At 47.8% G+C, this 21562-nt stretch overlaps 1 protein-coding gene and 1 pseudogene across 1 annotated transcript; one reads left to right on the top strand and one right to left on the bottom strand.

Annotated features, from left to right (window-relative positions):
* The first annotated feature begins 32 nt into the window (after positions 1-32).
* Positions 33-19092, top strand: LOC121547002 (NAD(P)H pyrophosphatase NUDT13, mitochondrial-like). Its single transcript, XM_041858113.2, has 8 exons — positions 33-42; positions 1183-1290; positions 1417-1423; positions 1667-1758; positions 17780-17893; positions 18096-18162; positions 18394-18481; positions 18958-19092. Exons 1-8 carry the CDS (start codon positions 33-35, stop codon positions 19090-19092), a joined length of 621 nt encoding a protein of 206 aa, XP_041714047.2.
* A 19-nt stretch (positions 19093-19111) lies between these two features.
* Positions 19112-19926, bottom strand: LOC121547001 (annotated as a pseudogene).
* Between the last annotated feature and the right edge of the window lie 1636 nt (positions 19927-21562).

Genomic DNA, 21562 nt, shown 5'->3' with positions numbered 1-21562 from the left:
TTGGTAAGGATCATACAGTCAATGGTAAGGATATGCCTACAGGTAGGGATGCAGCAGGTTAGGTATAGCCTCCTGTTGCCCTAACTCCAGCCAAGCTTTCAATAAAACAGCATGTTTAGAATGTGGATAGAGAGACTGGAATGTCAATTAAAAGGAAATCCATTGTTTTGTAAGGTTTTTAGTTCTTTAATCTTGGGTTTCCATCAATAAAATGTCATCAAATAATAGTTAATTATTGCCACCCAAAACAAAATCTTGCCATTTCCCAATAAACGGAACTACAGATGAATGGGGAAAAATCATCTTAGGCTCCACTACTACAGCAAAGCCATACCACAGAAGTACTGTCTTTGGCCATACCCTCTGTCAGTGGCAGAGGTCGCTGTGCTCTCTCTTAATCTACAGTATGTGTCTCAGAAACATGATTGGTGTGCCTTGACGCAATTTGTTGTCCCTTGTTATTATTTTCGGTGAATTAGAACTGCAAGCAAGGTGGACTTATATTTGTCTTACAGTATCACCTTTGCAGTTTAGTTTAGGCTAGTAATGATTTGATACATGATAAAAAATTACGAAACAGCCTCAGTTTTTGAAGTCCAATAAAGCGGCAGTACAAAGTGTACAGTGAGAGCACACTGTGATCAAATCTACACGTGAACATAGACGGGAAGGACAACTCACAAAATCATAGGATGTCACTGCAATAACATACTTTTAGGTAAATTGATTGTGATGTGGTTTTACTGCATTGATGTAGTTATGTTACAAACTAAATGTTTCTTACTAGAACTCACGACGCTATGAATGTCTTTGCAGGCTCTGCTCCATTGGAACCAGAGCATGTGAGCGGAGTTGAGCGGTTGGGAATCTCGTACGCTCCATTTCATTTCCTACTGCTCTGCTAAAAACTGCTCAGGGCTCACAGGAAAAAAATAACTGCTGCTCCAAATTCGCTCCATTCCTTAAAATCACTATTTAACCAACACCCATCTGTTTTTGTGACTACCTGGACCTACCAATTGGTTTTTAGGGTTTTTAAGTATTGAAACCAAACCTTATGGATTTGAATGAAAAGTATTTGAATACACATGAAAAGGTGAATGTAAGAAGTGGAATGATTTATATAGCAACATAAACTTACTTGTAGTATGCACTTCATGGGAATATGTTTGTTCCTCTCAGATGTAGAAGGAATTCTGGAAAAGCTTGGAGAGGACAAGGAGATGGTCAAAGAATCCATTCTCATCAACTGCACTGAACAGAACAAAGCACAGTTCTCCTTTGATGTTGGTAAGAGAATGTCAATACATGTAATAAATTACTTAATGGCATCACAGTTCGTACAGTAAATTCCCGTTTGGAATAATAATCAATCTCATTCTCCACTTACATTGTCCTCTGTGTCTCTTGGGTCAGAGGACAGGTTGACTGACTGTCTCTCTGTGTTATTGTAGGGTCTATAGAGCAGGCTGATGTGGAGGAACCTTCATAGACCTGAGGAAAACCTTCCTACTGAGAGGGCCTGAGGCATCGCTTGTAGCCATAGTGGGTATTTGAGTCAAGTCGCTCCAATCTAGTGTTGTACTGTATTTCTAGTATTGTACTGTACCGTGTGTGTCTCTCTGTGTGTTTGCTCTTATACCTGGGTGTGTGTTTTGATCGTTAGGGGCTTCTGCAGCTCCACTGGGCTGCCCACCCATAGGAACCAGTCTGGCAGTCAGTGTGTGTGTCACAGCAGTGGGATCGCTTATTACCCCATGTTCAATGAGCTATTTAGGGGGCTGTCATAACACAATGGGAAAACGTCACACTTCCGCGTTGTCGTGCTGCTTGTTGCGACTTGGCTACCTTCCAAACTTTTTGTTATTTACTTTTAATAACTGTTTAATGAAAACTCTGCATTTAACACATTTACCAACGTCTTAGTTTTTTTCCTCGCTCAACTTTTCTCATTAAACTTTTTCACCCCGGATGCTTTAGTACCTGGATACCAACAACCGAGCCAGGCTACCAAACGCTCTCTATAGAACTACTAAAGGAAAGTCCTTACTTCCAGTGTATGAGTGTGACTCCAACTGTTGGCCAGTACATGCTGTAATTGTATGTTTTGTATCCCCCACGACCAGTGGCGGCTCCTGAAAAAATTCTCAGGGGGGGCAATGTTTCTGATGATTTAGGTGACCTACACACATTTAAAAAAAGATATGTCCAGCAACAACATGAAGACAGGGGCAGCATATAAGTCAATACGAGAAGCATTTATTGACTGATCTCAAAAATGTTGGCTTACAAAAGCAAAATAAGTTATCACAGTAAAAATAATCAAGGGTGTTCTTTCACATTCCTCAACACTGCATAAACAATATGCATTTCCATAAAACACCTCATCTAATTGTGCCACAAAGTTGACAAGTCCAAGAAAAATACCAGGGTTGGTGGAGCCCTCAGTTTAATCTTTGCCTCGCAAAGCTAACTCAAACACTCCGCAAAACTTCACACACTGGATTAGCCGGCTGAGGATGTGGCGGTTCTTGCTAACCTCATCGTTGTGGCGGCGGACAGCTAGCCTGTATCCCTCATCCAATTGAGTGGCAATGTTCACTCTCCCCAAAGCAGACAATCTCAAACAGCTATCCATGTGGGTCTTTGACAGCTCATGTTTCTTAATCTTTTCTGAAAGATGGTGCAGATCCGTTACACCAGTCGCTGTCCAAGCGGTGCTGTCTGCCGTGCCGCCTTCAGGGTGAAAGAGTAAGCAGGGGGTAGCAGAAGACTGCATTAGCTACATCGCAGCCTGCTAGCCAGGTTTTTTCGTTCGTACCAATTTTTGGAAAATCCTCGGGTGTAGGACTTTCCCCCTTTAGTAGAAACCTGTTGAATTATTAAATTTGGTCTGGGAGGTCCTAATTGTTTCGTTGCCAATTTATCTTGATTTGTTCGCCGACAAAAAGGAACTTCTTTCAAAGAGACAATCGAGTTGCACTGAACGCTAGCCATCTTGACAGTAGTACGTGAATTGATTGACGCTACTACCGCTCTTTTCTTAGTTATGTTCATGGTTATGTTACGTATGACGAAAGCGCGTAAGTGCAAGCCCTCCCCGGAACCCATAGAGATTGTATTGAAAGCTCTGATATTTGAAAAAAAAGATTTTACATGAGAGTCTATGAGAGACTTCTGGGGCGATTTTCAACCTGACTGAAATCGCCCCAAAAGGGGGCGGGGCCATTTGAAGCATGACTTTAGCCTGATTGGACATTTAGTGGCAGATCAGACGTCTAGATTAGAACACTGATAACTACTGTTGCCGTGATATAATTGATTAGAAAAAAAATCCCTTCCTTTTCCCGTTTGGCAGTGCGTCGCCCATATCGCCCTAATGAACACACCGCCCCTGCCCACGACTACAGACACTGGGGACACGCTCGACACAGCTCTTAGAGGCTACACCAAATGCTAACACGCAGACGGGCCGGTGCGTAGCAAGGAACAGCCGGTGTATAATCTGCAACATGTTCGTAGTTGTCACGGGGAAAGGTCCGATGGATACCTTCATTTGTGAAATATTTATTGAACTTGATGCAGCTAAAGAAAGGATTGTTACTCTTCATGAAGAAATTTAAAATTTGACCAAGCGCCTTGAACAGAATAAGGATTCTGGATCATGAGACTATCGGCATCTTTAAATGCTTCCTATCAAAACATCAACGAGGATCATAATGGGACCTTCCTGGACTATGATCAATTTCAGCCACTGCACCCCTCTACTAGCTTGAACCAGAAAATGGCTGCTCACTGTTCGACTCCAGGTGACCGTAAATGGATGCGTGTCAGAACCAGAAAGAAGGAGAAGAATCGTTCTCGGCGCGCCTGCCTTGTTCCTCCGCGTCCGGACTTAAGACTTTCAAATCGCTTTGAGCCCTTTTACCAGCTGTCTTCTGCCAGGGACTTGGGTGTTCCCTCCATGGCTGTGGATGTCCCTCCAGCTACCTCTCTCTGTCCTAGTCAATCAACTGCCTGGGCACAGCCTGGACCACAGCGGCCCCCCTCCGCTGGGCCATGCTCCCTGGATCATAGCTCTGTCCCTTTGGCTGTTGTGGCCTGCACGCAGCCGGTGTCTCAGCAGCCCTCTTCTCAGGTGAGTTCTGTGGCTCTGGCCTAGCAATCAGCTTCGAGACACGGTAGAGGCCGGATCATTCCAGCTATTGTGATAGGGAGTTCGATGGTGAGGCATATATCTGTACCTAGGGCAAAGATTTTTTGTTTTCCTGGGGCAAAACTTCAGGATATCACCAGGTTGCTTCCCGAGGCTGTGCATCAGTCACTGGGGGCTGATACTGTCATGGTTCATGTGGGGTCGAATGACATTATGAAGGGCAGCTCAGAACAGCTGAAGATGGATTTTAAAGAACTGATTGGGTTACTACTTTACACCAACAATCACCCCATAATATCTGTCCCTCTGCCCTCCATAAATCGTGGCATTGAACGGTTCAGCAGACTTTTAGCCCTCCATAACTGGCTACGAGACTATTGCAGCTCTGTGGGTGTAACATTTATTGACAATTTTGATACCTTCTGTAAACAAAGCTTGTATTATAAGGAGGATGGGATCCACCCAAATAATTTGGGTTCCTGGATCCTTTCACAGCATTATAAGGCTGCGTTGAGACAGTGACTTGTCAATGACCAAAGCCCAGCTCATTTAGTCCCTACCATTGTGTCGCTGAGTTGTCATAATGCTTCAGCAAATGTACATTATCCCAGGGGCGTTGGAAGACACAATGTAAGTAACCTAATTTATGTCCCTCTTACTGCCCTGAATGTCACTGCTGATCCTACAGCTATTGTATGTAGTGATCATATGCCTATGAACCAGAGTTATACTGTTAGCACTCAGGTGGTGTGCCCTAGCAGGAAGTCCACTGTGTGCAGCTCACCCTGCACTAACATAACTAAGCAGAGCATGTCTACCTCTGCTAAGCTTCCCAGTAAAGCAAGAAAAACAATCAAGCATCCCAGAAAAGTGCTAAAAATAGCCCACGTTAACATATGTAGCTAAGAAACAAGGTCCATGAAATCAATAATTTGCTAGGAACAGATGACATTCATATTCTGACAATCTCTGAAACTCACTTAAATAATACCTTTGATGATACAGTGGTAGCAATACATGGTTATAAGATCTACAGAAAAGACAGAAATGCCAAAGGTGGAGGTATGGCTGTTTATATTCAGAACCACATTCCTGTAAAGCTTAAATACTGTTGAAGTAATATGGCTACAGGTTCATCTGCCTCACCTAAAGCGCATTCTGGTGGGACGCTGCTATAGACCACCAAGTGCTAACAGTCAGTATCTGGATAACGTGTGAAATGCTTGATAATGTACACTACCAGTCAAACGTTTGGACACACCTACTCATTCAAGGGTTTTTCTTTATTTTTACGTTTTTTTACATTGTAGAATAATAGTGAAGACATCAAAACTATGAAATAACACATATGGAATCATGTAGCAACCAAAAAAGTGTTAAACAAATCAAAATATATTTTATATTTGAGATTCTTCAAATAGCCACCCTTTGCCTTGATGACAGCTTTGCACACTCTTGGCATTCTCTCAACCAGCTTCACCTGGAATGCTTTTCCAACAGTCTTGAAAGAGTTCCCACATATGCTGAGCACTTGTTGGCTTCTTTTCCTTCACTCTGTCATCCGACTTATCCCAAACCATCTCAATTGTGTTGAGGTCGGGGGATTGTGGAGGCCAGGTCATCTGATGCAGCACTCCATCACTCTCCTTCTTGGTAAAATAGCCCTTACACAGCCTGGAGGTGTGTTGGGTCATTGTCCTGTTGAAAAACAAATGATAGTCTCACTATGCCCAAGCCAGATGGGATGGCATATCACAGACAGTGTCACCAGCAAAGCACCCCCACACCATAACACCTCCTCCTCCATGCTTTACGGTGGGAACTACACATGCGGAGATCATCCGTTTCACCCACACCGTGTCTCACAAAGACACGGCAGTTGGAACCAAAAATTTAAAATTTGAACAAGTTTCCACCAGTCTAATGTCCATTGCTCGTGTTTCTTGGCCCAAGCAGGTCTCTGCTTCTTATTGGTGTCCTTTAGTAGGGGTTTCTTTGCAGCAAAATCGGCCATGACGGCCTGATTCACACAGTCCCCTCTGACTGTGTGAGGCTGGGACTAATATAGTGTATAAGAGCTCATACAATACATTTTGTAGCGATTCCTATGTTGTTGATGTAAAGAATATTTGTTGGTCTGTGGTGTGTAATGAGGAGCAGCTAGACGCTGCACTTGACACATTTATGAAATTGCTTATCCCAGTTACTAATAAGCATGCACCCATTAAGAAAATGACTGTAAAAACTGTTAAATCCCTGTGGATTGATGAGGAATTGACACACTGTATGGTTGAGATGGATGAGGCAAAATAAATGGCAAATAGGTCTGGCTGTACAACCAATTGGCAAACGTACTGCAAATTGAGAAATCATGTGACTAAACTGAATAAAAAGAAGAAGAAACTACACAATGAAAGAAAGATAAATGACATAAAGAATGACAGTAAAAAGCTTTGGATCACCTTAAATGAAATTTTGGGCAAAAAGGCAAACTCCGCTCCATCATTCATTGAATCAGATGGCTCATTCTGTCACACTCTGATCTGTTTCACCTGTCTTTGTGATTGTTTCCACCCCCCGCCACGTGTCGCCCATCTTCCCCATTATCCCCAGTGTATTTATACCTGTGTTCTCTGTTTGTCTGTTGCCAGTTCGTTTTGTTTCGAAATGCCTACCAGCGTTTTTCCCCTTGCTCCTGTCTTTCTCAAGTTCCTGTTTTCTAGTTTTCCCGGTTTTGACCATTCTGCCTGCCCTGACCCTGAGCCTGCCTGCTGTTCTGTACCTTGTCACACCACCCTGGATTATTGACCTCTGCCTGCCCTGACCCTGAGACTGCCTGCCGTTCTGTACCTTTTGGACTCTGATCTGGATTACTGACCTCTGCCTGCCCTTGACCTGTCGTTTGCCTGCCCCCTGTTTTTGTAAGAAACTTTTGTTACTTCGACACTGTCTGCATCTGGGTCTTCTCCTGAAACGTGATAGTATGAACTGGCCATGACTGACCCAGCAGACCCGGACCATCTCTGCAACGCCATCTCCTCTCAAGGAGCCACCATTGGAAGGCACGAGGAGTTGCTTCGTGGTCTCATGGAAGTGTTCCAGACCTTGGCCGAATGTCATGACCGAGCATTTAACACATTGCTGGAGCAATTCCGCAGGTTATCTGTTAGATAGCCTACCATGAAGGTAACCTCCCAGCCCCTCAGTAACCCGGCTGTTAGCAGCACCGTCTCCCCGGCCACCCCGGTTTCCCAAGAACCCTGCTTACCGTGTAGCTCAGTTGGTAGAGCATGACGCTTGCAATGCCAGGGTTGTGGGTTCGTTTCCCACGGGGGGCCAGTATGAAAATGTATGCACTCACTAACTGTAAGTCGCTCTGGATAAGAGCATCTGCTAAATGACTAAAATGTAAAAATACCTCCCCCGGAACGCTTTGTTGGAGAGTCGGGAACCTGTCGGGCATTTCTTGCTCAGTGTTCGTTCATCATCGAGCTGCAGCCCTCCTCCTTCCCCTAGGACCGCTCGAAGATAGCGTACCTCATCACACTGATGTCCGGGAGGGCTCTCGCCTGGGCTACGGCAATTTGGGAACAACAGTCGGCGGTATGCTTCAGTCTGGAGGAGTTCATGCAGGAGGTAAAGAAGGTTTTCGATGCTCCATTGTCCGGGAGAGAGGCTGCCCGGAAGTTACTCCAGCTTCGGCAAGAATCCCGCAGTGTGGCAGACTATGCAGTGGATTTCCGCACATTGGTAGCTGAGTGTGCCTGGAACGCGGAAGCGCTGTTCGACACGTTCCTGCACAGAGTATCGGAGGAAGTAAAGGACGAGCTTGCAGTCCGGGAACTACCAACGGATATCGACTCGCTCATTGCCTTGACCATTCGGATCGATGGGTGACTACGGGAACGAAGGAAGGAGAGGAAGTCCGATTCCACTCGCCCGCCCAAGGATTCCACCTCGCCACCGAGGCATCCCGGAAGTCCCCGATGGCTCCGTTGCCGAGAGAACCCGAGGCTACCCGAGTTCCCCCGAGAGTCTCCAAAGTCTGCCGATTCACCTCTTCCCGAGCTGATGCAACTAGGCAGAGCTAGGCTGTCTCCAGCCGAACTGCAATACAGGCTTCACACAAAGAGTTGCCTGTATTGTGGGACTACTGGTCATTTTGTGTCCACCTAAAAGACCAGGCTCACCGGTAGGAGCGAGTACTCTGGTGGGCCATACAATACCACCCCCATCAACCTACGAGTATCAGGGAACCACAGCGAGATTATTCCATTTCCGTTAATTAAGTCTCCTCAGGTTCCTTTGGTATTGGGTTTCTCTTGGCTCCAGCGACACAACCCCTTTATTGACTGGTCTACTGGTACCATCATGGGCTGGAGCCCGTTCTGCCACGCTCATTGCCTGAAGTCAGCGCAGCCTGCCTGCGGAGTGCTGGGTTCATCCGTCCTTCTGCCACCCCTGCCGGCGCAGGGTTCTTCTTTGTGGAGAAGAAGGACAAAACCCTGCGCCCGTGCATCGACGACATCACAGTGAAGAACCGCTACCCGCTACCACTCATCTCCTCGGCCTTCGAGCCGCTCCAGGGGGCCAATGTGTTCTCGAAGCTGGACCTACGGAACGCCTACCACCTGGTGCGGATTCGGGAGGGGGACTAGTGGAAGACTGCCTTCAACACGGCCAGTGGTCACGTCAAGTATCTGGTCATGCCATTTGGCCTTACCAGTGCTCCAGCTGTGTTCCAGGCCCTGGTTAATGATGTTCTCCCCGACATGTTGAACCGGTTCGTCTTCGTCTACCTCGACGACATCCTCGTGTTCTCCCACTCCACCCAAGAACACGTGATCCATGTCAGACAGGTCCTCCAACGCCTCCTGAGAAAACCAGCTTTTTGTGAAAGCGTAGAAATGCGAATTCCATCGCTCCACCATCCCCTTCCTGGGCTACATCATCACTGCAGGGAGTGTACAGATGGATCCCGGGAAGGTGAGAGCGGTGGTGGATTGGCCCCAGCCTACGTCCAGAGTGCAGCTGCATCGTTTCCTGGGATTCGCCAACTTTTATCACCGCTTTATCCGGGGTTACAGCACACTGGCTTCCCCCTTGTCTGCACTAACCTCTCCCAAGGTTCCGTTCACATGGTCCCCAGCTGCTTACTGGGCGTTCCGGGACCTCAAACACTTTCAGTATTAGGCTGGGGTGGGGGACTCAGGTGCCGAGACGGACACACGGACAAAGAGGGTGAATTATGATGTAGTTTATTCAGCGTGTTTTGGTAGAGAGAAGCAGTTCAGGGTGGAGTAGCTTCAGGCCGGGGTAGGAGCTGAGTAGGGTGGAGAGCCAGTAGTCCTGAGAGCTGGATGACGAGGATATCAGACAACAGAGCAGGTTGCGGCGTGGGAATGGCAGGCAGGCAGGCAGCAGGAACAGACGAGATCACAGGTAGTGTAGGAACGAACTGGCGCTGGAGAGGTGTCCAGCCCGGGTAGATAACTGCTGGTTGATTGGTGACAATGAGCTGCAGCTGGATGTAACTGATCTTGTGAGAGAATGGCCACGCCCCTGACCTAGATCCTCTGACTGGGCTGCACAGCAGGGGGAGACAGACACAAACAACACACACAGGGAAAAAGGGAAAGGAAAACCAGCAGGAACAGGACCAACAGTGCCGGACCGTAACAGTACCCCCTCAACGGGCGCCACCCGGCGACCCACCCGGCTTGTCAGGGTGGTCCCTATGGAAGCCAGCCACCAGCTGCGGATCCAGTATAAATCGTCGGGGAATCCAGGACCTCTCCTCGGGACCGTATCCCTCCCAGTCCACCAGGTACTGAAGCCCTCTACCACGCCTCCGGACGTCCAGCAGTCTCCGCACCGTGTAGGCTGGATGGTCGTCACAATCGCTGGCGGTGGCGGGGGATCCACAGGCGGACACAAAGGGCTGGAGGAGACCAGCTTCAGCTAGGACACGTGAAATGTAGGATGGACTCTCATGGCCTGGGGAAGCTTCAACCGAACAGCCGAAGGGTTGATGATGGAGTCGATCTCGAAAGGACCCAAATACCGGGGCGACAGCTTACGGGAGTCAGTGCGCAGGGGAATGTTGCTGGAGGAGAGCCAGACTCGCTGACCAGGCTGGAACTGGGGAGCGACTACCCTGTGCCTGTCCGCCACCCTCTTGTTACGCTCTGCTGTCCGTAGAAGGGGCCTCACGGGTGTCCACCCACACCTTGCGGCAGCGACGAAGGTTATCCTGAACTGACGGGACGGCTAACTCCCTTTCCTGAGACGGGAACAATGGCGGTTGGTACCCCAAAGCCGCCTCAAATGGTGAGAGGCCGGTGGCAGATGAGGTGAGGAATTGTGGGCATATTCGACCCACGGGAGATGTTTGGCCCAGGTGGACGGGTTCTGGGATGTCACACAGCGTAGAGCAGCCTCCAGGTCCTGATTGGTCCTCTCAGTCTGGCCATTGGACTGGGGATGGAAACCTGATGAGAGACTGACAGAGGCACCCAGAGCCGAACAAAACTCCTTCCATACCCGAGAAATGAACTGTGGGCCTCTATCGGACACTATGTCCACAGGTATTCCATGGGGACGGAATACATGTAGGACAAAGAGGTCGGCTGTCTCACTGGCAGATGGTAATTTTGGTAATGCAACAAAATGGGCAGATTTAGAGAATCTGTCCACGATGGTGAGTATGGTGTCATTACCCTCAGACATAGGAAGTCCAGTGACGAAGTCCAAGCCCACGTGAGACCAAGGACGACTCGGGACTGGGAGAGGCCGCAGCAGGCCCGAAGGAGCCCTGTGGGAAGCCTTATTTTGGGCACAGATGGAACAGGCCGCCACGTACTCCCGGACGTCAGCCTCGCGGATGGCCACCAAAAGTGCCTCTTCAGTAGCGACAGTGTACGGTTCATACCAGGGTGGCAGGAGAAGCGTGAGGTGTGGATCCAGTTGAGCACTTGCGGCGCGCACGGCTGCGGGAACATAGAGAAGGTCGGGGGGCCATCGGCCGGTCCAGGTTCCAACTCTTGTGCCGATCGGACGAGGGACTCGATTTCCCAGTGAACAGCCGCCACCAAACAGGGAAGCGGGCAGAACAGATTCAGGATTGCTGGAGTCTTCATTGTCTGTAAACTGGCGAGAGAGAGCATCAGGCTTGACATTACGTGTGCCAGGACGATATGTTAAAATAAACTTGAACCTGCTGAAGAACAGAGCCCATCTGGCCTGACGGAGTTCAGCCTCTTGGACGACTGGATGTAAGCCAGGTTCTTGTGGTCTGTCCAGACTATGAAGGGTTGCTCTGCTCCGTCTAGCCAGTGCCTCCACTCCTCCAACGCCAACTTGACAGCAAGCAACTCCCAGTTACCCACGTCGTAGTTCTTCTCAGCAGGGGTCAATCTCCTGGAGAAAAAGGCCACAGGATGGAGCTTCTGGTCCGTGGGGAACGTTGTAGACAGGACAGCCCCCACCCCGAATCAGAGGCGTCCACTTCCACAATAAACTGCAAACTAGTGTCTGGATGAATAAGAACAGGTGAGGTGGTGAACAGTTCCTTCAATGTACTCACGGCTGACTCGGCCTCAGGCGTCCACAGGAATGGCACCTTAGGGGAGGTGAGCTTGGTCAGGGGGGCAACCACTCGGGCTGAAACCCCTGATGAAGCGGGCGGTAGAAGTTGGCGAAGCCCAGGAAGCGTTGCAGCTGCTTCCGAGACGTGGGTGTGGGCCACTCCACAACCGCTCTGATCTTGTCAGGGTCTGGTGACACTTGTCCCCGCTCGATAATAAAGCCCAAAAAGGGGGACGGACTGCCGGTGGAACTCACATTTTTCTGCTTTCACATACAGTTTGTTTTCCATGAGGCGTTGGAGAACCAGACGGACGTGGGAGACGTGTTCATCCTGTGACTTAGAGAATATTAGAATGTCATCCAAATAGACAAACACAAAACGGTGTAGAAAATCCCTCAACACATCGTTAACCATGGCCTGAAACACTGCTGGGGCGTTAGTGAGACCGAATGGCATGACTAGGTATTCAAAGTGTCCGAGAGGGGTATTGAACCCAGTTTTCCATTCGTCTCCCTGCCTGATCCTAACGAGGTGGTAAGCGTTACGTAGGTCGAGTTTGGTAAACACAGTGGCACCATGAAGGGGTTCAAATGCTGAGTTGATGAGAGGCAGGGGGTATGTATTTCTGACTGTGATGTTATTTAGTCCTCTGTAGTCAATGCAGGGGCGTAATGTTTTGTCCTTCTTCTCTACAAAAAGAACCCAGCACCAACAGCGGAAGATGAGGGACGAATGATGCCAGAGGTTAGGGAGTCGCCTATGTAGGTTTCCATAGCTTCTCTCTCAGGACGGGACAGATTGAAAAGCCGACTGGACGGCAAAGGGGCTCCAGGCAGTAACTCAATAGCGCAATCGTATGGCCTATGAGGTGGTAATGAAAGTGCCTTGGACTTACTGAATACCTCGGCCAGGTCCAGGTACTCCTCAGGGACTGAAGAGAGGTCTGGGGTTTTGACAGGGGAAGCAGGGGAGCCGACCGAGGGCGGAATAGCCGACCCAAGGCAAACAGAATGGCAGTGAGTGCTCCAACTGTGTATTTTGTGGTTTTGCCAGTCAATATGGGGGTTGTGAAGGCTAAGCCAAGGAAACCCGAGGATAAGGGGGAGGCCGAGGAGGAGACTACTTTAAACTGGATGGTTTCTTTGTGATTGCCGGACAGCATGAGAGAAACGGGGACAGTTTGGTGGGTGATGTTGGCAAACTGATGGCCGTCAATAGCGGTTACTGTTATAGGCTTAGGCAGGGGCTTAACAGGGATCTCAGCCTGAGTAACCAGGTTAACGTCAAGGAAACTATCCTCAGCACCAGAGTCGATGAGAGCAGCTAGTGGGAGAGATAGATTCCTGAACTGGACTGTAGCTGGGATAACTAGACGGGGTGCTGTGGGCATTGAGTCAGGTGTAGCACTCGCAAGTACGCCCACTTTTACCTGCGAGCTTGGTCTTTTGGGCGAACCGGACAGTTAACCAGGAAATGAGTGCGGTCCCCACAGTACATGCACTCACCAGCCCGCATGCGCCGTTCCTTTTCGGCAGGGGACAGATGAGCACGGCCCAGCTGCATGGGCTCGTCTAGTTCCGTGGAGGGATCCGCTGAGGTGTGTGGGCGGTGTCCGAGTGGTGGTGTAGCTCGGGCTGCAGAAAGCGAGGGGGCCCCGCCTGCGGTGTGGACCCGACCGCCCTCTCCTGTCTCCTCTCCCGTAGCCTGTTGTCTATTCGTGTAGCAAGGGAAACGAGAACATGAAGGTTAGCAGGCTCATCACGAACAGCTAGTTCATTCTTAATCGTGTCACTTAGACCGTTAACAAACGCTCCCTGAAGAGCTTCGTCATTCCACTTGGAATCGGCTGCCAAGGTCCAAAAATCAATGGCGTATTCAGCCACGCTACCCGTGCCCTGTCGTAGCTTCAATAGTCTCTTTGTGGCGGTCCCGGCATGGTCCGGGTGATCAAACACAACTTTCAATTGAGAGGAAAAATCGTCAAACGACAGGCTGGCAATCTGCTGAGTAGAACAAGCCGCTTCTGCCCAAATCAAAGCTTTGCCCCTCATTAACCCCAGTGCGTAATGTACCTTTGAGGATTCCGTGGAGAAAGACTGGGGCTTCTGTTGGAACACCAAGCGGCACTGAAGCAGGAAACCACGGCATTTGTTCAGGTCCCCGGTGAAAGGTTCGGGTGAGGTTGTAGGGGGTTCCCGAAGGGCAGGAGCGGAAGCCGAGCCTGGAGCCACTGTAGGAGGAACAGGCGGAGGAGAAGCAGAGGGAGGAAGGGTAGTGAGTGTTACCAGGTTAGCTACCTGAGAGGTGAGATGAGATACTTGATCCAACAACTGCTGGTTGTTATCCAATAGAGTCCGGATGAGTTGGTCGTGTTGTCCCAATAGCATTCCCTGTGAATGGAGGGCGCGTTAGTACGCCATCACCCGTTGTTTCATGTGGCATCTCTGCTGAGTCCATGTTTGGCCAGTTCGTTCTATTAGGCTGGGGTGGGGGACTCAGGTGCCGAGACGGACACACGGACAAAGAGGGTGAATTATGATGTAGTTTATTCAGCGTGTTTTGGTAGAGAGAAGCAGTTCAGGGTGGAGTAGCTTCAGGCCGGGGTAGGAGCTGAGTAGGGTGGAGAGCCAGTAGTCCTGAGAGCTGGATGACGAGGATATCAGACAACAGAGCAGGTTGCGGCGTGGGAATGGCAGGCAGGCAGGCAGCAGGAACAGACGAGATCACAGGTAGTGTAGGAACGAACTGGCGCTGGAGAGGTGTCCAGCCCGGGTAGATAACTGCTGGTTGATTGGTGACAATGAGCTGCAGCTGGATGTAACTGATCTTGTGAGAGAATGGCCACGCCCCCTGACCTAGATCCTCTGACTGGGCTGCACAGCAGGGGGAGACAGACACAAACAACACACACAGGGAAAAAGGGAAAGGAAAACCAGCAGGAACAGGACCAACAGTGCCGGACCGTAACATTCAGTTTCACTACTGCTCCAATCTTGGTTCATCCTGACCCGTCCCGCCAGTTCATGGTGGAGGCCGATGCTTTGGATATCAGAGTGGGGGCAGACCTGTACCAGCGTTTGGCCCTGGACCTCAAGTTACATCCCTGCGCCTTCTTCTCCCATCGCCTCAACACCACGTAGAGGAATTACGATGTGGGGAATCGTGAGCTTCTCACGGTGAAGATGGCGTTGGAGGAGTGGAGGAACTGGCTGGAGGGGGCAGAACATCCGTTTATTGTGTGGACAGACCACAAGAACTTGGAATATCTCCGCACCGCCAAGCGTCTCAATTCCAGTCAAGCTAGGTGGGCCCTGCTTTTCACCCGGTTCAACTTCTCCCTCTCATACCGAGAATGTCAAGCCAGATGCACTGTCATGCCGCTATAGCCCCGCAGCTACACCCCCGGAATCCGAGACCATCCTTCCCACCTCGTGCTTGGCGATGGCACTCAGGGAATAGGGAAGCAGGTCCGGGAGGCGCAGCATTCCCAGCCGAACCCCGGGGAGGCCCAGATAGCCGGATGTTTGTTCCTGATGCTGTCCGCTCCTCGGTCCTGGAGTGGGCCCACTCCTCCAGGCTTGCCTGCCACCCGGGCTCCCGCCGTCCCTGGCCTTTGTGCGACAACGCTTTTGGTGGCCTACCATGATTCCTGACGTCTCCGCGTTCGTCGCCGCCTGCACGATCTGTGCGCAGAACAAGGTTCCCCGGCAAGCTCCGGCTGGTCACCTTCAACCTCTGCCTGTTCCTCACTGTCCCTGGTCTCACATATCCCTGGACCTTGTCATGGGTCTTACCCTGTCTGATGGCAACAGAGCCGCCCACTTCATTCCTCTCCCCAAGCTACCCTCTGTCAAAGAGACGGCCCAGCTCATGGTGCAGCATGTCTTCCGGATCCATGGACTCCCAGTGGACATGGTCTCCGACCGGGGTCCTCAGTTCTCGTCCCGGTTCTGGAAGGCGTTCTGCACACTCATTGGGTCGTCGGTCAGCCTGTACTCTGGTTTCCACCCTCAGTCCAATGACTAGTCGGAGCGAGCCAACCAAGACCTGGAGACGACTCTGCGCTGCCTGGTCTCCGCCAACCCCACCACCTGGAGCCAGCAACTAGTGTGGGTCGAATAGGCCCGCAACACCCTTCCCTGCTCTGCCATGGGTCTTTCCCCCAAGATCTGTGTGGGCAGCCCGCAAACTGTCCCCCCGGTTTATCGTCCCTTTCCCCATCTCCAAGATCATTAGCCCCTCTGCTTTTCCTCTTCTGTTGCCCCGTTCCCTCTGTATACATCCCACTTTTCATATGTCTAGGATCAAACCCATGTCTCACAGCCCTTTGGCCCTCAGGCCTGGAGGGAAGCAAAAGTTATTCCCCTACCTAAGGATAGTAAATCCCCCTTTACTGGCTCAAATAGCCAACCAATCAGCCTGTTACCAACCCTTAGTAAACTTTTGGAAAAAATTGTGTTTTACCAGATACAATGCTATTTTGCTGTAAACAAATTGACAACAGCCTTTCAGCACGCTTATAGGGAAGGACATTCAACATGCAAGGCACTTACACAAACTTCTAATGATTGGCTGAGAGAAATTGATGATAAAAAGATTGTGGGAGCTGTTTTGCTAGACTTCAGTGCGGCTCTTGACATTATTGATCATAGTCTGCTGCTGGAAAAATGTATGTGTTATGGCTTTACACCCCCTGCTATATTGTGGATAAAGAGTTAACTGTCTAAAAGAACAAACAGGGTGTTCTTTAATGGAAGCCTCTCCAACATAATCAGGAATTCCCCAGGGCAGCTGTCTAGGCCCCTTACTTTTTTCAATCTTTACTAATGACATGCCACTGGCTTTGAGTAAAGCCAGTGTGTGTGTATGTATGCGGATGACTCAACACTATACACGTCAGCTACCACAGTGACTGAAATGACTGCAACACTTAACAAAGAGCTGCAGTTAGTTTCAGAATGGGTGGCAAGGAATAAGTTAGTCCTAAATATTAAAAAAAAACTAAAAGCATTGTATTTGGGACAAATCATTCACTAAACCCTAAATCTCAACTAAATCTTGTAATGAATAATGTGGTAATTGAGCAAGTTGAGGAGACTAAACTGCTTGGAGTAACCCTGGATTGTAAACTGTCATGGTCAAAACATATTGATACAACAGTAGCGAGGATGGGGTGAAGTCTGTCCATAATAAAGCGCTGCTCCGCATTCTTAACAGCACTATCAACAAGGCAGGTCCTACAGGCCCTAGTTTTGTCGCACCTGGACTACTGTTCAGTCGTGTGGACAGGTGCCACAAAGAGGGACTTAGGAAAATTGCAATTGGCTCAGAACAGGGCAGCATGGCTGGCCTTTGGATGTACACAGAGCGCTAACATTAATAATATGTATGTCAATCTCTCCTGGCTCAAAGTGGAGGAGAGATTGACTTCATCACTACTTGTATTTGTGAGAAGTATTAACATGTTGAATGCACCGAGCTGTCTGTTTGAACTACTGGCACACAGCTTGGACACACATGCATACCCCACAAGACGTGCCACCAGAGGTCTCTTCACAGTCCCCAAGTCCTGAACAGACTATGGGAGGCGCACAGTACTACATAGAGCCATGACTACATGGAACTCTATTCCACATCAAGTAACTGATGCAAGCAGTAAAATGTGATTTAAAAAACAGATAAAAATACACCTTATGGAACAGTGGGGACTGTGAAGCAACACAAACATAGGCAGAGACACGTGCATACAAACACACGATAACATACACACTATACACACACGTACACATGGATTTTGAATGTTTGTGGTAGTAGAGTAGGGGCCTGAGGGCACACACTTAATATGTTGTGAAATCTGTTGTGAATGTATTGTAATGATTAAAATGTTTTATAACTGCCTTAATTTTGCAAGGCAGCAGCTAATGGGGATCCATAATAAATACAATACAATGGGCTTTGGTCATGAAATACTGTAGTTAGTACATTCCCCAAGCTGAGAGAAAAGTAATTCTGTAGTCTATTTGGTTTTCTTTTACAGATGTCTCCGGTGGTGATCGTACTAGTGTCTGATGGGAAAAGGTGTTTTCTGGGGAGGCAGTCCTCCTTCCCACAGGGGATGTACAGTGCATTGGCAGGCTTCTGTGACATGGGTGAGTCTCACATGCCGCACATTTCAAACCAATGAGGCATGTGTATTGACTATTTTATAACATGTCCATTACATAGGCTATATCCAGTTATTACAAATATGCTTCCCAGGTGTAAACAGCATGAGAGATGTAACTTACTTATCCATAACTGTACACGTTAAGACTATTCTATTACTGTTCCTGAATGTGTTTCCCTCAACAGGTGAGCCCATGGATGAGACACTCTGCAAGGAGATAGCTGAGGAGGTGGGGTTGGAGTCTATCCACCTCTTTAAGGAATACCTGGGATAGGATAAAGTAATCCTTCTACCCCCCAAAAAAAATTTGTAAAGTGGTTATCCCACTGGCTATAGGGTGAATGCACCAATTTGTGAGTCGCTCTGGATAAGAGCGTCTGCTAAATGACGTAAATGTGCCCTTGAGCAAGGCACTTAACCCTAATTGCTCCTGTAAGTCGCTCTGGATAAGAGCGTCTGCTAAATGACTAAAATGTAAATGTAAATGTACTCAGGCTCTCCGCACTGGCCCTTCACACAGAGCGCCTTCATGATGGCCTGTCACGCCACCATCAACCCAGAAAAGACACAGGTCAGTCAGTGGCTGCCTCTCTATCCTAACCCTCTTTGTGTTTTAATACATTCATGTTGCTTGAGTGTGAGCAAGACATCTAGACAAAGCCTTATCCACAGGGCAGGACTAATTTAAATCTGGGGTCGTGGGCAATAAAAAAATGTTGGCCTGTTTCTGGGCGGTCGAGATAACATTTTGCAGTTCTACAGATAATTTCCTGCAATTCTACACATTTCGCCATGGTTGTACATTTTGTGTCCAAGAACTGCCAGATCCCTACATTTGTTTTGTCAAATTGTTTTTTGTTCATTTCATTTTTAAAGCTAATTTGAGATTCTACTTTTAATGAAAAGCGCTATATAAATCTTGTATTATTTATTATTATGAAATTAAAATGTTCCTATGTCAATACACAGTGTATATTGAAACAGGATATTATAAGTTGAAAACGGAATTAACTGTATGTAGCTGATCTGAACTGCTTTGCCTAACAGGTCAGTGTGGATAAGGTGGAGGACGCACAATGGTTCAGCCTTCATGAAGTCCAAGAGGCTCTGAAGATCAAGGAACCACCTCGGAACAACAAAAGAAAAAGGTCAGACTCTGCTCGATGTTTTGAAGGTGGGTAATGGTTTCAGTTACTTTGCATCACGTTGGTTGACTAACTAACTGTCTTACCTTGATCATGGCCACCAGGCTGTCCTCGATGTCCAGGCCCATCTCTTTCTGCATCTCTTCTGTCTCTTTATGCTCTTTATCGGCCTGGAAAAACATTGACACCAAAACATTACTAGCTTAAATGGTGATATATGCATTTGGTGAACATAAAGATGTTCACATGTATCAGCTAGCTACTGTATGTCAATGATAAGAGCATGAGATAAAACTAACTAAGAATGCATTGAGATACATGTAGAGTAGTAGATTAGTTCACACACCTTGCGTTTGCAGCTGCTTTTCTTCTTAGCGGTCTCGTTGGTGAAAGCCTTGAGAGCCTGCAGCAGCTTGGAGTCGATGGCACTCTTGTGGATGGCTCTGATCCGTGGCTCGTCCTCCAGGGTGGCACACAGCACCTTCTCCATGATCCTGTCCATGTCGTGCTTCTCCTCCTCATATTTCTTGTAGGACTTCTCAAAGTTCAGGATGTCTTGCAGTGTGATCTGCAAAGAGAAAGCACAGTCTCCTATGACATAACTGTAATCATGTCCAGGCCTAAGACCTTCTGAATGTAAAGTGTTAATTCATATATCTAACAAGGTTTGAAAGGTAAACAAACATTCACACATGTTGGCTTGCCTACCTGGAACTTGGCAGTGGCTTGCTCTTCACCTGGTGCTCTAGTCAGGGTGGACTTTATAATAACCCAGTTGAACCTCTGCTTCTGATGCATCCTTTGTGACACTGATGACATCATAAAAGTTTGACGTCTTGTACAGCTCCTCACACTGATCCAGTAAACTCATGTCTGCTTCCCCTAACATAGGGCGAATGACGCAAAATACAACATAAATGTCAACAATGTGTGGGAAATTAAATGGCAGTGATATAGCATAGTTAGTTAATTAGCTACCCAATAGCTCATTCAATAGTCGGTAATATTAAACATTATACTGTCTATTTACAAAGCTGTCTGCCACCTGAGCTGAGGGTAATTCCTGACGCTCAGATGCTGCCCAAACGCTCAGTCTAAACGCAAATACGCCTCGCATGCGATACAGTTTTGGAAACATTTGGATCTTAACTTTCATATAAGCGATATATTTTTTTCAAATACAATCCATAAACTTACTGTACGCAGTTTAGGAAAGTTACACCTGGCTGTATTTTGAGAAACACCGGAAATGGGGAATGGAATGGTCCTATGGAAATGGGGAATGGAATGGTCCTATGGAAATGGGGAATGGAATGGTCCTATGGAAATGCGAACGCAAGGTAAGAGGATAAAATAAAATAAAATAAAATGTATTGGTCACATACACATGGTTAGCAAATGTTATTGCGAGTGTAGTGAAATGCTTGTGCTTCTAGTTCCGACAGTGCAGCAATATCTAGCAAGTGATATCTAACAGTTCCACAACAAAAACCTAATACACACAATCTAAGTAAAGGAGTGGAATAAGAATATATACATATATGGATGAGCAATGTCATTATCAGAGTGGCATAGGCTATGATGCAATAGATAGTATAGAATACAGTATATACAGTTGAAGTCGGAAGTTTACATACACCTTAGCCAAATAAATTTAAACTCAGTTTTTCACAATTCCTGACATTTAATCCTAGTAAAAATTCCCTGTCTTAGGTCAGTTAGGATCACCACTTTATTTTAAGAATCTGAAATGTCAGAATAATAGTAGAGAGAATTATTTATTTCAGCTTTTATTTCTTTCATCACATTCCCAGAGGGTCAGAAGTTTACATACACTCAATTAGTATTTGGTAGCATTGCCTTTTACATTGTTTAACTTGGGTCAAACATTTTAGGTAGCCTTCCACAAGCTTCCCACAAAAAGTTGATTGAATTTTGGCCCATTCCTCCTGACAGAGCTGGTGTAACTGAGTCAGGTTTGTAGGCCTCCTTGCTCGCACACGCTTTTTCAGTTCTGCCAACACATTTTCTATAGGATTGAGGTCATGGCTTTGTGATGGCCTCTCCAATACCTTGACTTTGTTGTCCTCAAGGTATTTTGCCACAACTTTGGAAGTATGCTTGGGGTCATTGTCCATTTGGAAGACCATTTGCGACCAAGCTTTAACTTCCTGACTGATGTCTTGAGAGGTTGCTTCAATATATCCACATAATTTTCCTTCCTCATGATGCCATCTATTTTGTGAAGTGCACCAGTCCCTCCTGCAGCAAAGCACCCCCACAGCATGATGCTGCCACCCCTGTGCTTCACGTTTGGGATGGTGATCTTCGGCTTGCAAGCTACCCCGTTTTTCCTCCAAACATAACAATGGTCATTATGGCCAAACAGTTCTATTTTTGTTTAATCAGACCAGAGGACATTTCTCCAAAAAGTATGATCTTTGTCCCCATGTGCAGTTGCAAACCGTAGTCTGCCTTTTTTTGGGCGGTTTTGGAGCAGTGGCTTC

This window comes from Coregonus clupeaformis, chromosome 31, assembly GCF_020615455.1.
Source record: "Coregonus clupeaformis isolate EN_2021a chromosome 31, ASM2061545v1, whole genome shotgun sequence".
Lineage (NCBI taxonomy): Eukaryota > Metazoa > Chordata > Actinopteri > Salmoniformes > Salmonidae > Coregonus > Coregonus clupeaformis.
This window is presented reverse-complemented; position numbering and strand designations above follow the sequence as displayed.